Here is an 18,122-nt window from a genome sequence, read left to right as displayed (position 1 = left end):
GTTACTGGGGAGAACGGCTAAGAGCATCTGAAAAACTCCCGATAAGGAAGAGAACTGTTTGCCAAGTTTTCTCTGAGTGCAGACAATTCAAGATGGTGCGTTTAAAACCAGGATTTTCAACTGGGGACCTGGTTGCATGTTTCTTCCCTCTTCTCTCAGGTACATCTCTTAAACGTTAAAAAAAGAAGAGGGGGCTTTATTTAGAAGCGAAGGCAAGAAGGTCGTTAAAAAAAATCAACACTCATGCTCAACGTTGGCTTTCCAACACTTGGACCCGGTTCAAAATCCATCCCAGTCCGATGGTATAAATGTCTCTCATCTTCTCATTGGAAGGTTGTATCTGGCATCGGGTGTAGGTTAGCTCAATTGGCTGGATGGCTTGTTTGCGATGCAGAGCGACGCCAACAGTGCAGGTTCAATTCCCACACCAGCTGGGGTCACCATAAAATTCCTGCCACCTCAACCTCATCCTTTGCTTGAACTCTCCACCAATTGTCTCTCTCAAAAGAGGGGTTGGCCCTATGGTCCTCTGGGATTATGACGACTTTGTATCTGAAATGGGTTTGCCAAAGTCAAACTAGCTTTACGTTAACATGGGCTCACTGATCTGAAACTGCCTCTAAATGGCTTCAAATGGACAATCTCAGTCATGGGTCACTGACCTGGGAACTGGATTAACATTACATCTAGTAATTTCAGGATCATCCCCCAGAATGTAGGATCCGGGCAGTGTTGGGGTACAGAATGGAGTCCTTCTGACAGTCTTGTCAACACACACTCTCTGGCAACCAACATAAAGAATGGTGACTTGGGCAAGGTAATGAACCAGGCCTAGGCATCAATCCCCCAGGCATTGGCATCCTCAGACAAATCCCACAGAGTAATATGTGGTCAGGACATGTCAGACAGAAACGTTTCCATTGCTTACCTTGGTCAACTAAGAAGACTCCATAGTTGTTGTGTAGGTCTGAGTTCTCAGGACAGTTTTCAATGCCACGCACATATATATCATCAGCTTCTCCAAATCGTTCCTTTCAAAAAATGATAGCCCATATTTTATAACATTTAAAATGGTCAATAAATTACAAAGTTCTATCCTTTCCAACTTTGTTCAGCTAGTCTAGGAAATAACTAGCATCGGTAACCTGTACTCAGCAAGCACCATCACAAATGTTGGCGCAGAGATATCAACATTGGGCTCAGAATCAAGGGAAGGGAAATTCGCATTTCTAATGCTGACCTATTGAAAGAGCATTGGGACGTTTACTGTGGAGAAGATTAGATGTGACTGTGATCCCCCCAGTGATCAAATAACTTCACTTGATTGCACCTTCTAAAAGGCAATATTTTTCCCTGCATGTGGAGGGAAACAGCCAAATCTGGTAACAACTTCAGTCTGTCACTAAGCAAGTGGGTGGCATGGTGGCACAGTGGCTAGCACTGCTGCCTCACAGCGCCAGAGACCCGGGTTCAACTCCCACCTCAGGCGACTGACTGTGTGGAGTTTGCACGTTCTCCCCGTGTCTGCGTGGGTTTCCTCCGGGTGCTCCGGTTTCCTCCCACAGTCCAAAATGTGCAGGTCAGGTAAATTGGCCATGCTAAATTGCCTGTAGTGTTAGGTAAGGGGTAAATGTAGGGGTATGGGTGGGTTGCGCTTCGGCGGGGCGGTGCGGACTTGTTGGGCCGAAGGGCCTGTTTCCATACTGTAATGTAATCTAATCTAAAAAAGTGCTGCTTGACAGGACTGTCGAGGATACTTCCCATCACTTTCTGAAAAATCAAGCATGCTAATTGGTCAGGTTGGATTTATACTGCATTTTGTGGACAGGGCATCAATGGACAATGTTTCACATTGCCAGGCAGTTGTTCGTGTTGCATTGGAACAGCTTGGCAGCAGTGTGGCTAATTCAGGAGTACAAGTCTTCAGTGCTACTGCTGGAATGCTGTCAGGATCCATAACCTTTCTTGTGCCTTTAGCCATTTCTTGATATCATATGCACTAAGTTGAAGAACGTAATATTGGGAACGAGATGGATCACCCATGCATCACTTATGGCTTAAAGTGGGTGCAGATGTTTCAGCCTTATCTTTAGCCCCACAAATCCCAAACCTTCATTCACTAAACCGGACTGAAAGAGGCCTTAAAGTGACAAGAGTAAACTATCCTTTCTTGTTCTGTCTCTCGCCTTTGGCGCAGTTGATTAGACAATTCTTCAGTGATCACGTGGTTCCATTTTTTACCTATCCAATTATATCTCTGGTCCACTCCCACACTACAGTGCATCCTCACCCCAAGGATTTACCCTTTACCCCCTGCTGTTTCTCACCTTCAACAAGATCAATTGAAAACAGGTCGTTCCCCACACTGTTGACACCCACCCTCACTACCACCTTTCCCTTGTCCCCCGTCCTCTGCCTCCAAAATGTTAGGTTGCTTCTTGGAAATCTAGGACCGGATATGTTGAAGTTTCCATCTGTGGGGAAAACCAAAGGCATCGGGCACAATTTTCCAGGCCTGCCCTGAGCTTTCAGAAGGCCGGGTAGGGGAACTGAATTGGACAGCAGAGAAAAATTCTGTTTCCTGACAATAGGTTAAAGTTTAGCTGCTGTGTCCTCAGAATATTTCAGGTGGATTGACTGACCCAACCCCCGGCGGCTGTTTAGTGCTCATGTTCATGAGATGAATTCTCATTGACACCCCAACCTGCTGGGAAATGTGTTCACAGGTACAATCTCCCCAATCAAAAAGGAGATAAGCACATTTATAAACTCGACCTTATTTTTAACTCTAAGCTCATAAATTAGGCAACTGAGATGTTTCTTTGCGCAACACTTACTGTGTAATGGATAAAGCCTCTCACATAAATGGAGTTTATGTGAGAAGTCTCAGTAATGTGCAGAATTTAGATTAACATTAAATTCTCACAGGGTTATGGGTGAAGCTTTTTGGCCAAGCAAGGTATCTGTATTGGTGGACACCAACAAACTTGACTGGGGCGGGACTGAACTCGACAGGAAGCTCATCTCAAAAGGCCATCTTCTGGTGTATCCTTGTCCCATGCAAGTCTGAGAGACTATGTAGTTTATTTCTTTGTTTGGGAAGTTAAACTGAAATGGATGTCAGAGTACAATACAGCTAAGATATTGGACAAGACTTACAACTTGAAAGTCAACTGCTACACATCTTTGACTGTGCCAGACAACATTGCTTCTTGAAGCAATGACGAGACTAGGATTGAGTTTTTTGACTTCAAGAAATTCTGCCTGGTGACAGACCTCTGACTGATTGAGCTGCAAAGTGTTAAAAAGCTACAAATGTCACAAGAGCCAAGAAAGCAAACCGGTAGAACTTGCAAACCAAAAGCATTCAAATATTCTCCTTGCTCTGTCTCGTTCTCATGTGAGAAAAACACAGAAAAGCCAACAAGGTTTAAAAGAAACAATTTTAACACAAGACCTGAAACCACCTAAACAACAAAGAATGACCATTGCCCTACAGACAACAGCATATCATCATTGCTAAATCAGAAGGCTTGAGAGAAATGACATTTCACCTTGGGATGTGAACCTTTGATCTTGGGGAACTTTGCTGACCTTGTGTGAATTTTTTTTCACCCAGAATATTTGTGTCAAATTATCTTCTGTCTTAATGATGATGTGGAGGTGCAAGTGTTGGATTGGGATGGACAAAGTTAAAAATCACATAACACCAGGTAATAGTCCAATAGGCTTATTTGGAAGTACTAGCTTTTGGAGGGCTGCTCCTTCATCAGGTAACTAGCTAACTTCCATAGCGCTGCTCCTTCATCATTACATTTAGGGGGATTTGAAGGAGTACAGTTGAAGTTACATGGTAGTAAATTAGAAATCCATTCTTTTTTTAAAAAAATTATTCTGACACATAAATTTAACAGTTATTTTCTGATAATGAGGAAACCTGGAATGCACTGTTTTTGTCCTCATCAGGCAACTTGCTCATCTGGTCAATTTGGAATTATGTATATTTTTGGATGGCTTGCTGAAGAGTCAGGTATAACTGTCAATGCACTGTTCCCAATTAAATTATCAGAAACTTTAAGGTTCACCACTACATCTTTTGAATGTAATAACGAAAGACTGATGTGGAGTTAGCGTGTTGAAGGATAAAAGGATAGATATTAGGTTTCTCGTACTTAGTAAGATAGCATTACAAGAAGCTAAAACCATCCTATGACTGGAACACATTTCCCTGATGGATTTACAAGAATTAGAAAGCCAGACTGAGGCAATTAAATCAGAGGTGGAATTGTCTGTCTGAGCTAAGGCAGCAGAGATTTGAATTGATAATGAAATACTGGCAAAGGGTCTTGGACTGGTGGAAATACACGAAAGACTAGGGACACAGAGAAACTTGAATGAGCAAGGATTCAATTACAGTTCAAGCGCCTTGAATATGAGAATGAGGTAAAACAATTTTTAAGGTGAGAGGAGAAACCAGCACTTAAACCATATTTTTTGAAGAACCATTCAATCAAGGATTAATATGTTTTGAAGAGTTATTCCTGAAAATGAAAGCAGGACACCAGAATATCTTTATAGTTATGGTTATATCAACTGATTTTCATACGCTATTCCTTCAAGGACAAATAACTAAGAGGGTTGTGGAAAAGTTAACTTGTTGTTCTACTCTTACGGACTATCAACTGAAATTAAATAGTTGGAGTGCAGAGGAGATTTACCAGGATACTGCCTTGGTTGGAGCATTTTAGCAGTGAAGAGAGGCTGGATAAGTTAGACTTGTTTTCTTTAGTGCAGAAAATGACAGAACCTGATTGAAGTGTATGAGACGCTGAAGGGTGTAGACAGGATGGAGAGGAAGCCACTCTTCACCTTAGTTGAAGTGTCAGTAATGAGGCGATAAAATTTTAAGGTGAAGGGTAAGTTGCTGAGAGGATATTTGAGAAAAAGATTTTTCACCCAGAGTGCAATGGGAAGGCAGTAGAAGTGGGAAACATCACAAACTTTAAAACATATTTGGACGAGCACTTGAAATATTATAACATTCAAGACACTGGGCCAAATGCTGGAAAATGGGACCATGCAGAGAGGTCGGTACAGACTCAATGAGTCGAAAGGCCTGTGCTGCAGTCACCATGAAGGTCCTTCTCAACCTCACCACTCCCCTGAAGCGTGGTGACACCTAGGCTAGTCACCACCAATTCTCTCTCTCGAAGTGGAGTACAGTCCTGTGGCCCTCTGGAATGATGGCACTTTTACCTTTTGCCGGAACAGTTTGACAACATCTTATTGTACATAGTGAAGGACAATGGGAACAGCTCGTAAAAGATATAGCTTCACCACAATCACAGAAAGGCCAACAGAGGTTAAATTAGATTAGATTAGATTACTTACAGTGTGGAAACAGGCCCTTCGGCCCAACAAGTCCACACCGCCCCGCCGAAGCGCAACCCACCCATACCCCTACATCTACCCCTTACCTAACACTAAGGGCAATTTAGCATGGCCAATTCACCTAACCTGCACATCTTTGGACTGTGGGAGGAAACCGGAGCACCCGGAGGAAACCCACGCAGACACGGGGAGAATGTGCAAACTCCACACAGTCAGTCGCCTGAGCGGGAATTGAACCCAGGTCTCTGGCTCTGTGAGGCAGCAGTGCTAACCACTGTGCCAATGGCTCCACGAATGAACACGTTCAGGTATTTTTCCAATATATAAAGAAAGTCCGTCACCAGTGGTATTTACTTAGGCTAATAGAAGGTTCACAGAAGTCTACAGAGACTCACCAGGATGTACTACATGAGCCAGACATGATATGGATATACAGGCAGTTCTCCTGTAACAATGTAATTGTGTTCCAGCAAAACCTCGCTTAATAGAAAATCATTTGATATAAATAATGGGGCCTGGGGGAAAGGTGGGGATAGGGGCGAACCAGCAAAAAAAAGTCACTCACAATCGCTCAAAAATAACACAAAGGTCTAACGCAAAGTATAGCACAGCCTGAAAGAAGGGTTATTAATGAAACAAAAGTAAACTTAACACAATAAATTTTTTAAAAAAGTTTTAAAAGGCTGATCTCTGTACAGTATCCCTCACAGAAAGCTGCTCTCTGTACAGTATCACCCTCACAGAATGCTGCTCTGTCAGTAAGTGACACTGGTAGATGCGCAGAATATTGCAATAACTGACGCTGACATAACACATGTGTGGACATTGGTGTACGTGCTGAATGGCATGAAGACAGGCACCAAAGTTGCGCATGTGCGGAACGGCACAGAGATTTTGGCGCGCACATGGGCGCATGAGCAAAGCAAAGTGCGCAGACCGATCCTCGCTGGGATCAAGTTATTGTCAATGGAGGTAAGCGTTCTCCAAAATACCTTCAGCGACATTATAGACAAATCATGCTGCTGAAACAAGTGTTATCCCAGAACTACCTGTAGGCGAGTCAATACAACAAAACATCCTTATTGGTTAAGCACAGACAGTAGAGCTCAGGTGGAAACAGAGGTTCAATACATGCTGGAAAATAACTATACAGATCATAGCAAAAGCAGTTAGAGTTCACCAGTGGTGTTTATTCCTCAACCTGATTGGTCAACTTGAATCAACATAGTTACAGATTACTGCATAGATTAATTCAGTAATGAAAACAGTTTCATACCAAATTTCCCAGTTAGAAGATTGCATTGACAGAGTTGGAAGTGTTTCATTTCTTTGTAGAGTCATAGACATGTTCAGCACAGAAACAGACCTTTCAGACCAACTCGTCCATACCAACTGGATATCCTAAATTAATCTAGTCCCATTTGCCAGCATGTACCTTCTAAACCCTTCCTGTTCATTTACCCATTCAGATGCCTTTTAAATGTTGTAATTGTACCAGCCGCCACCACTTCCTCTGGCAGCTCATTCCATAGGTGAAGGTGGGTACTGCAGATTCTGGAGATTAGTGTCAAGATTAGTGTGGTGCTGGAAAAGCACAGCAGGTCAGGCAGCATCCAAGGAGCAGGAGAATTGACGTTTCGGGCATAAGCCCTTCTTCAGGAATGAGGAAAGTGTGTCCAGCAGGAGTGATTAGAATTTCTGATAGAATTCTCCAATCCTAAAACTAAATAGGAAATCATGAGATTTCAGGGAATGCGTGGGTTTTCTCTGAAATGGTTGCCTAACTTCAGCACAACAACTCTATATTCATCAGATTTGTTATGAAATAGGCAAATGTTCAGTAGAAAGCCTCATGGCCTTTCAGAAGGTGAAGGCCAACCCAGTAAATGAACCACTATTGGCTATTCTAACTTTGTCAAACCTTTTAAATTGGCTTGAGAACGTCTTGCCCATAAGATCTGGCATTTTACAGGCACATGAACATGGAACGAACAGAGAAGAACACAGGAAAACTGGGATCGCCCCAACTGAAATATGTCTCCCTAAAATGCCCACCTCCACACTTAGTGTTTAAAACAAAGAAAATGCACCTCATGTTGTCATCAATCCCCACTCTGAAATCTTTTTCCTATGTACCAACTCCACCCCTGACCTGCTTGAGGAAGAACCAAACATTTGACCTTCAAATCTCCAGCGTCGCTGACTACCACCTCCACAATATCACACAAGTGTACTCTGCCTCAGCTCATTGACTGCAGACACCCTCGTCCATTACCTCGATGTCATTGTTCTAACACACTCCACGATTAGTGGAATATTCTCTTCCCCTCCCTAAACCTGAGGTTATTCAAAGTCTTATCGTCTGTGTCCTAACGTGCACCAAATCCATCTAAATATCACCCCAAGTATCACTGACCTACAATGACTTCCAGTTAAGAAACACGTCAATTGTAAAATTCTCATTCTTGTTTATAAATTCCTCCACGGCTTCTCCCTTCTTTATCTCTGTAATCTTCTCCAGCCTCACAACTCTTTGAGGTGCCTACACTCCATTAATGCTGGTTTCCTGATCATCCCTGATTTGAATCAATCCATAACATTTGCAGTCTAGCCCTTGAAATACCCTTCCGAAAACTCTCCTCTGTCTTCCTTTAAGTTGGTCCTTTAACAGTATCTTTGATCAAGTTGGTGGTCCTCTGTCCTAATTTCACCTTCTTGGGCTTGCTGGTGAAATCAGACTCGTTACACACCAGAGTGCCTTGAGATGTTTGTTTTGCTGTGGTATATAAATGAAAGTATGGTTCAGTCCTGCACCAATGGTGTCTAATCCTACTTGACCAATAGATGGAGCCACATTCCATATCCTTGATGTGAAATGTGAGATCCCTGGCACCTCAAAGTCTTAAGACACTTTCAAGCTGTTATTTCTGGTAGGTAGTTACTTTTGTATCTGCTCAGACTACACTTTCAGATAATGCATTACCATTCACTGCATTTTTTAAAAAAAAGCTTCTGGTTCTTTTTCCAATTAATTTAATCCATCTCATCTAGTTACACGTCAATGTGGAACAACTTTTCATTATTTAGTCTATCAAAATTCCATATAACTTTAAATACCTCTATTAAAACTCCTCTTAAAACTTCTCTGTTTAAATGACAATTCCAGCTTCTTTTGTATCTCCACAATAAAAAGTGACTCTTGCACTGAAACACCCCATTAAAATGTAGCTCTCAAAGCCAAAACAGGGGACCGCAGTCAGTAGCCCCTAGCCCTAATGACCTCATTAGGAAGTAAAAACAATCACACTTTCTTGCTTTTGACTTTGTGGGCCACAAGGGTATTTGATGCATAAAGTTTAAATGCACATCCAGCTGAGTTACCAATCTCATGAGTTGCTAATTTCAACAGCTTTCATTGTTCTGATTTTGCAGCCTTTTCCAACCATCCATGCTCTCTCAGTTCAGGTGGGAAAGCAGCCAATCATTGCGCCGAATTCACGCAAGTGACAAAACATGGACTGAGAAAGCTCAGACATTTGTGCATTGACCAACAGCTGATGTGAAATGCTTGATGTGAAATGGGGATGACACCATCAGTAATCTGCAATACCACCCATCAGCTTACTTGAGAGCATCATTCACTGTAATTTCATAAAGCATGAACTTATACATGCACAAACAAATATCCACATTCACATGCAAATGAACTAACATGGACAAAGACACATGAAGACAAACCTGCATGCAGTCATGAATTTGTTCATTCACTTGTTTTATGGTAAATTAGACAGGCCTAGTACCTCTGGTGCTATTGATGAAATGGTCTATGCTAGTGCCTCCCCTGGGTGGAAAGTATAGATTTCCCAACAGTAGCAAAGACTGTTTTCCTGGCTGCTGCCATATGGATATCAATCCGAGAACAATAAGGGCAGCACGGCAGCTGAGTGGTTAGCACTGCTGCCTCACAGCACCAAGGTCCCAGGCTCGATTCCAGCCTTGGGCGACTGTCTGTGTGGAATTTGTTCATTTTCCCTATGTCTGTGTGGGTTTCCTCCAGGTGCTCCGGTTTCCTCCCACAATCCAAAAGTGTGCGCATTAGGTGGATTGGCCAGGCTAAATTACCCACAGTGTCCAGGGATCTGTGGGCTAAGTGGATTAACCATGGTAAATGCAATGTTACAGGGAGAGGATGGTTGGGTCTGGGTGGGATGCTCTTCGGTGGGTCAGTATGGATTCGATGGGCAGATTGGCTTGTTTCCACAATGTAGGGATTCTATGATAAATAAAATCACAAACTGCAACAACCTACGCAAACTGCTTTCTGTAATTTCTGCCACTGGAGTATGAGAGTGGCCAACACATCGCATGTTCTTCCAGGTAGGGCAACAAGAACAGACACCTTCAACTGAATCTATATCCAACTAGACAACATGTTGGGAACATAATGTTGACTCTTCTGTAGGTGACTGAATGAAGGGAAGCCCATTCATTGGTGTCTGAACTGCTGACCTCTCTGGGATCTATCTCCCATCATAAATGCAGTCAATTCCATAATAACACCAAAAGCCTCCAGAAACTTCAAAAAAGTTTCACTTGATCTAATTTTGTACAGAAACACTGCAGCAAACAGAAGAGAGGAAAGGATGTTTGATGTCAGGGAAAGCGGTGGTAAAATTGTGCAAAAGAAATAGTCTTCTCTTTCATCAATTATGGTGCTAAATTCTTAAGAGTCATACATCACAGAAACAGACCCTTCGGTTCAACCGGTCCATGTCGAACATAATCCCAAATTAAAACTAGTCCCACTTGCCTGCTCCTGGCCCACATTGCTCCAAACCTTTCCTATTCACGTATCCATCCAAATACCTTTTAAATGTTGTAATTGTACCCACATCCAGCACTTCCTCTGGAGGGTCATTCCAAATGTGAACCACCCTCTGTGTAAAGAATTCGCCCCTACTGTCTTTTTTTAAATCTCTGTCTTCTCACCTAAAAAATGTGCCCCATTTGTCTTGAAACTTCCCATCTTCAGGAAAAGACAACGATCATCAACTCTCTCTACACCTCTGTATTCAGAAAATCACGGTTTCCCTGGGACAGAACATGAAAAGTCGTTGCTGGGGCGGAGAGAAAGTAAGAAGAATGCTTCTGCAGTCATCGTTAAAAATCCTCCATGTGAGGGTTAAGAAATAGCACAGTAATCAACCCTGTCCAGCAAGCTTATTGATTGAAGTACAGAGCAAGAGGACACAGGCACTGTAGATGATCATCCAGGAAACCAGCAAACCTACGTCCCAGCACAGTGGATGAGTTCCCCTATACTCAGGACTGGTAAGCCATGTGCATTTAGCTGGGTGCACCACTGCAACAAATCAGACCAAGTTTAGTCAATAAACTCACCACGTCAACGGCACCAAGACTCACCTGCTCAGCCAATAGAGCTGCAAGGCTGGAGTAGGCATCTGCAAACTGGGAACCAAACCGGATAGAGTCACGCAGTAACTGCTCAGCCTCAACTAGTTTCTTCTGGGATCTGCAAGGCGGCAAACACATTGTCAGAGTTGAATTTGACTTTATCTGTTTCATCAGACATCTGTCTAGCGTCCCGAGCGTGACTGTTTGAAGTGAATGCTAGACCACCAGTCTGGGTTTAAAAGTAGGTATTTGCTTCCAGTCCCTAAACCACTAAGTTCCTCGAGCAATTATAAACCAGCTTTCAATTCTAATGTGATAAGAGAGAGCAGCTAGTATAAGAGCTAATGAGAGTAAAAGAGGTAGAGGTAAACAAAAAAGGTAGAGAAGGTAAGGGGAGGACAGAAGGAGGAACGAATCCTACCGAAAACAAAAGTTGCTGGAAATCACAGAGTGGCCAACATATCAAATGTTCTTCCAGGTAGGGCAAAAAGGACAAACACCTTTTTGCCTTCCCTGGAAGAACATTCGATATGTTGGCCACTCTGACACTCTAGCAGCATCCATAGAGAGAAAGCAAGTTAATGTTTCGAGTCTAGATGACTCTTCATCAATTTGCTCCTAAAGTGAATCCCACATTCACCCCAGTTAGTGATACTCCTGTGTGTTAGCACAGAGGAGTCATGACTGTATTTTGTGAAGGGGAACGTTTAAATTCTGAATATTCCCTTCTGACTTTATTACCATTTACGGATTTATTTAGTGTTAGTGTGGTTTTGGTTTTCAACTTAGCAGATGTAAAGGAAATCTGTAATGGTATTCAACTTTCATTACACCATGGCCCTATCCTGAGACACTTTGCGCATCATTTAAAGGGGAAACGTTTCTTCTCACATCAGTGAAGAGCTGCCTGTTCAATCAGGTTGTCATTACTAAACAGCACTTTTTAGACCACATCTGTCCTACAGATGAAATGTTGCAGTCAATTAATCTTCCAATCCAATAAATGAAATTAACCAAGATAATATTGACATTCATATTGATCCACTATACAAGTCAGTCAATTACAATGGGCTCTCACTAGCCTGCTTGAATGAACCAGGTATTAGATACTGTCGTTGAAGAAATTGCTTCAGTGTCTCAGAGGATTTGTCTTTCAAATCTCAACTGGTGATTTGAACGATGGCGTTGAACTGTGATGTTACCAGTTGTAGAAATGACATCTCATCGCTTCAAATTTGGATTTAGCCTCAGTGAATCCTGCGGCACTGTTCCACAGCTGTCAAGGGAGGTCTTGGCTCCAGCAATAGTCATTTTAAGACATAAATATTAATTTTCTTTTCAGAAATACAATGTTCTGCATATCAGGGTGCTTCTCATCTTAGTCACCTGGTCATCAAATTGTTTGATTTCCAAACACAAACCTCTAATTTGAAATCTAAATTTATCCAATTTTTGGTTCCTTTCTACCATTTGTGTTGTGCAAAATGTAGCTACCTGCATCTCACATGTAACCTTGTCGACTATGTAGCTTAGTTTCCCTGCATTTTTACGCTAAACATTTTGGATCCAGTTCCTTTTCTCTTCAGTTTCCTTTTCTCTCCTGCACCTAATTAATTACTTACTCTTCCCTACTGTTGTACTTCTTTTCATTTCTTCACCTCCAAATAATCAATCTTCAGAAACCACAATCCTTTGCTAGTCATCATTGCTTTTACTGCTGTCATTCTTCCTGTCTCAACCTGCCAGAGTGTGCAAGGTTTGCTTGATTATTCTTTCTTTCATACAGTTTTTCAATACTTGTGTGTTTATTTACAGAATATTAAGAGGTGTGAAGTACATGGAAGTTTTTGACACTGATATTATGAATGGATACAGTTGATTGACACTTAGAATCATAGAAATGTACAGCATGGAAACAGACCGTTCGGTCCAACCCGTCCATGCCGACCAGATACCCCAGCACCCGGCCCATATCCCTCCAAACACTTCCTTTTCATCTACCTATCCAAATGCCTCGTAAATGTTGCAATTGTACCAGCCTCCACCACTTCCTCTGGCAGCTCATTCCATACACTTACTACCCTCTGTGTGAAAAAGTTAGCCCGTAGGTCTCTTTTATATCTTTCCCCTCTCACCCTAAACCTATGCCCTCTAGTTCTGGACTCCCCCACCCCAGGGACAAAACTTTGCCTATTTACCCTATCCATGCCCCTCAATATTTTGTAGACCTCTATAAAGTCACCCCTCAGCCTCTGACACTTCTGTTAGGTTGTGAGCTAAGCAACTTTTTTTTCAATGGAGACTATCAAAATACCTTTGTTTATTGTCTAAATTTCAGATATATTTCAAGGACTTGACAGATTTGTCAACAGCTTGTTGGTATTACCTGTAATAGATACATGTATGATACATGGGGTCATGGACGTGGTAGGACAGCTTTCAGGGGACATCGCAATAGCTTTTAGACTTACCTATCAAAATATTTCTGACTCTTCAGCTGGTTTCCCCCTCAGTGCACAAAAAAACACATTTAGCTGATGGGGATTCTACAGCTTTCAAGAGCCAACTCACCAAAAAGGCAAAGAAATGTGAATTTGCAGCAGTGAATTAAACTGTAAACCAGAGGTCATTTTACCTATCCCAGGCGGCATGAATCCTGGGGGAAATTTGGAACCGTAGCCTCGCATACCTCCACTTTGACTCTCCAGAGTGAACTTTCATCTCAAGATACATTCAATAATACATCCAGGTATGAGGCCTGAACTTGCTACAATGTTTCGCGTATTGGTTAAGTAACAGCAAACTCTAGTGCAGAACGCAAGCCAAGTGTCAAAGATCAAAGTTCAATCAAAACATTAGAATGAGATTCTCCAATGGCGAGAGGGTGAATGAGTGGGCTGTCTTATGAGGATAGATTGGACAGATTGGCTTGTTTGCACTGAAGAGTGTGGGGTGACTTGACTGAAGTGTGTAAAATCCTTAATGGTCTTGACAAGGTGGATGTGGAAAGAATGTTTCCTCCTGTGGGTCAGTTCAGACCTAGGCAGCATTGATTTCAAACTCAGGCTTGGCCTTTTAGGACAAAGATAAGAATTTTGTTTTGTCTCAATGTTGGGTGACCTGGCACACACTACCTCAGAAGCCAGTTGAGAAGGTGGTCACAATGTTTTTAAGGCAAAGGTAGATAGATTCTTGATAAGCAAGACAGAGGGAATGGTTATGGTTATTAAGATTAACCATAATCTTAATGAATGACAGATTCAGGTTTGACAGGCCGAGTAGCTTACTTCTGCTCACAAATCATATGCTCACATACAGTAAATGTCAGCCTTTCCCTTCCCCAGAAACCTGCAGAAGACCTACTAAACAGCAACACAGCTCCATGATATAGCATCAGAATTATAAATCAATAAATCTGTTTGGGATTTGATGTTAATTGAAGACTGATGTGATGTCTAAGTATATGCGGTCTACATCTCTCTCCTGAACAGAGTCATACAGCACAGTAACAGACCCTTCTGTCCAAATAGTCCATGCTGACCATGAACCCAAACTTAACTAGTTCCATCTGCCCATGTTTGGCTCATATCCATCCAAATCTTGCTTATTCATGGGCTTATCCAATTGCCTTTTAAACGTTGTAATTATACCTGCATCCATCATCTTATCTGGTAGTTCATTCCACACAAGAACCACGCTGTGTAAAATTTGCCCCTCGTGCCCATGCAGGATGGCACAGGGCTCAGTGGTTAGCATTGCTGTCTCACAGCGCCAGGTTCGATTCCACCCTGGGTGACTGTCTGTGTGGAGTTTTCACATTCTCCCCGTATCTACATGGGTTTCCTCCGGGTGCTGCGGTTTCCTCCCACAATCCAAAGATGTGCAGATCAGGTGAACTGGCCATGCTAAATTGCCCATATGTTCAGGGCTGTGTAGGTTACGTGTGTATGCGGTAAATGTAGAGTAATAGGGGAACGGGTCTGGGTGGGATATTCTTCAGAGGGTCGGTGTGGACTTGTTGGTCCGAATGGCCTGTTTCCACACAGTAGGGATTTTATGATTCTCCTCTCATCTTAAAGATTTGCCGCCTAGTTTTGAACTCGCCGACTCAGGGGAAAATACACCTGCCTTTCACCTTAGCTATGCCCCTCATGATTTTATAAACTTCAATAAGGTCACCCCTCAAACTCCTATGCTCCAATGAAAAAGGTCCCAGCTTTTCCAGTCTATTTTTAGATCTCAAACCCTCCATTCTCAAGCAAACCACTGAGAGGGGGAATGAGGAGTGAAGTCAATTATGCTACTGCCATTTGATTGATAGTGATTCGGAGCTGATGAATGGATAGGACAGAATCTCCACTCTGCAGGTGGATATATAACAACATAAAACTGCGTTGTTGTTCGAGGCGATATTTGTTGAGTGGAAGTAAAGTTCTGAGGCTTGACCAGAGAAACCTTCAGCCTGCATTTTGCTCCCCCCGGGTACTTGACAACTGCCTATTTTAGCAGATAACTATCATTTGTTATCTTTGCAAAACATAAAAAACAACTTTGAATGACTGATGATGGTATGTGAGAAACATTTATTCCAAAAACAATGCGCAATATCAGAAGCATGACCCACACACTTGTTATATGTACATTAAACATTGTAGTATTTGATGACAACCTTGCTATCCAGCTAGTACACACCTGTGACACCGCTCCCACACACTGCATCCTTGGAATGAAGCATTTTCCCATAAAAATTTTTTGCCTCCCAATCCCCGGAACCTTTCACTCCATCCCGACCTTTTGGGTCACTGTTGGTAACTGGCCCGGACTGTTGGTCAGTAGTTGATTCTCACTTGGATCTCCCTGACCTGTTTCCATCCCAACCATTCCCACATCCCACATCCACCAATCCCTGAATCCCCAACCTTACAAAGTATTGTGGGAAAAGGCAGCTACCGCGACTCACTCAACATCATTTTTCGAATTCTTGTAGCCTTGGAAACAATGTTTGGAAGGAATTTAACAACCAGGGGCAATCTGACTTAATAGCAACTACACAAAAAAATGAGGTCATTTATACAACAGTATGTAGGTATGTAGAAGACACCATGTAAACTAATCCTCCTATTCTTTTATTTCCTCCTTCACTTTTCCCAACTTGACATTCAGGTCAGTGACTTTCGTTCATGGGAAAAAAGTTTGCAAAATGCACTCTGATACCTGATGATGTTGCAATGTTTGCAAGCCCAGCCATAAGTACTTACATTTCCCTAGCACCACAGTCTCCAATCACACCATACGCAACTCAACGCAAATAATCTTGACAGAAAATGCTGGAAATACTCTGCAGGTCTGGCAGCATCCGTGCAGAGCTGGATAAAAATAATATCCAGGTTGTTCTGCTATAACGCGCGTTTCGTCAACGTGAATTGGCTATAACACAATTGACGAATTGGGAATGTTGTTTGGAAAATGCAAACTTTCTACTGAACGGGTATATCGATTTTCTATTCGCCGTCTTCTCCAGTGTGATTTTTTTATAGTAGTTTCCCATAGCGCATTTTTCAATAGCGTGAGTTTGCAGAGGAATACAACTGTGTTATAATAGCAGAACGACCAGTATCAGAAATACTGTTTGGATTAAAGGTCAGTTTTCCCTCTCCACAGATGCTGCCGGGCCTGCTGAACACCTCAATATAATTTTCATTTAAAGATTACAAGCATCTGTAATATTTTGGTGTTCATTCTTAGGTTGTCCGGTGCTGCCAACGTATCATTACTGGGCCCCTACTAGCGCACTTACAAAGATCTACAGGAGAGGGGGTAAAATTTGCTTTGCATTGACAATCGTTGGATCAGCACCAAAAAGCAGCTGATATTGAAACATTCCCAGTCAGTGAATGTTAATCCATTCACAGGGTGTGGATATTGCATTTATGGCCCAATCCCGAGAGAGCAGTGGTACTCTCGAACAACGACAGACTATATTCTTCTTTGGAAACTAGTTGGCTGTTTTGAAAGGCAACTGGAGGGAATTGTTCAGAGTCAGCGATGTTGTGTAGGACAGGAAGCACATACAGGCCAGACCAGGAAAAGGGGCTTCCTAAAGGTCATTAGTGAACCAGTCAGGTCTTGACACCAATCTGTCCACCATGTCGTGAGTAACTTTCAACTGATATCATCTTTAAAATCTGAAGATGCTGCAATGTTTGCATACCCAGCTTTAACAGAAGTCAAAAATGGGAAAGACTGTCTTTCAATGTGGATCAGCCAAGATGGCAGGCTCATACTTATTTGGTGACAGGGAGGAGAGTTGGCAAGCTGCAGGATCAGCCACACCCGATGTAAAGGAGCCAGGTTTTCACCTGAACTCTAATTTGACATTTCGATTCATTCTGAATGGGGCTTCAATTCCCACGGTCTTGTGAAACTGAACAAAGATGGAAGGACAGTCATACATACATGCATACACTAGAGCTTACCAGAAACAAAGGGTGTTCTGTACATCTGAAAGGCAGATGTAAACACACCGAGTTGGACTTTGAAGCAGATTAGGTTGGCTATTTCTGACATTTTCATAACTTTATTTGCATTTACCCACTACAATTCCATTTAATGCCCCATCCCTAGCCCACAACTGTACAAATTCATGGCATCTTTGCACGTACACAAAATTCGCAGATGGAGCAACGATTCGCTGCTCTCATCCTAAATCAGTCCTTTGTGGCCATCGTTGCTAGAGGTTGCCTCAAGGAAGTGAGGAAACTAGCCTCACCTGGGGGGGGGGGGCAGGATACCTAAACACTGAAGCACCATCTGAATGGTGACCTTATATTGCACCCTATTTTAATTTAATTCTCTGATTTCCCTGTTTCTTATGAAGTTGGAGTTACCAACACATGAGGAATCTTTTGGAATTGAAGATGCATCACCAGATCAATTGCGCCAACAGTAAAGGAGAATATTCATTTTAAACAAAATCAAACTTCTTTCTTCTTGGGTTCGTCAAACGCTTTTGCTTATTAAAAATGCTGGGGATGGGGGAAGCAGGAAATTTGACGGACATTCAAGAATTGGACAATGATGTCAGAAAGAAGCTTGTTTGATGACCTACCCCAACAAAGGACTTGGTGACAAACAGGGACACGGGGGGGTGGGGCAGTTTTAGGATCAACATTTGTCCAAAGCAGTTCAACTGCTAAAGTATGATTTCATATCAAAAAAAAATCACAGAAATACCGAATTGCTATGGTGCAGAATGAAGCCATTCGGCCGATCATGTCTGCATGTAACTAGTTAGACGTCTATCATTACTTAGTGCT

General features: G+C 42.4%; 1 protein-coding gene across 3 annotated transcripts in view; it reads right to left on the bottom strand.

Moving 5' to 3' along the window:
• The window catches only part of tmtc1 (transmembrane O-mannosyltransferase targeting cadherins 1), a 189,063-nt gene that overhangs the window by 18,779 nt on the left and 152,162 nt on the right, over positions 1-18,122 (bottom strand). For all 3 annotated transcript variants that reach the window (XM_072552525.1, XM_072552526.1, XM_072552527.1), the window contains exons 12-13: positions 10,816-10,924; positions 929-1,031 (exon numbers count right to left, since the gene is read on the bottom strand). In XM_072552525.1, the coding sequence (XP_072408626.1) occupies positions 929-1,031; positions 10,816-10,924 (212 nt within the window). The remainder of the gene's footprint in view (positions 1-928; positions 1,032-10,815; positions 10,925-18,122) is intronic.

The sequence above is a fragment of the Chiloscyllium punctatum genome, chromosome 32 (genome assembly GCF_047496795.1).
Source record: "Chiloscyllium punctatum isolate Juve2018m chromosome 32, sChiPun1.3, whole genome shotgun sequence".
In the NCBI taxonomy this organism is placed as follows: domain Eukaryota; kingdom Metazoa; phylum Chordata; class Chondrichthyes; order Orectolobiformes; family Hemiscylliidae; genus Chiloscyllium; species Chiloscyllium punctatum.
The sequence above is the reverse complement of the archived record's forward strand: the minus strand, read 5'-3'. Positions and strand labels throughout refer to the sequence as shown.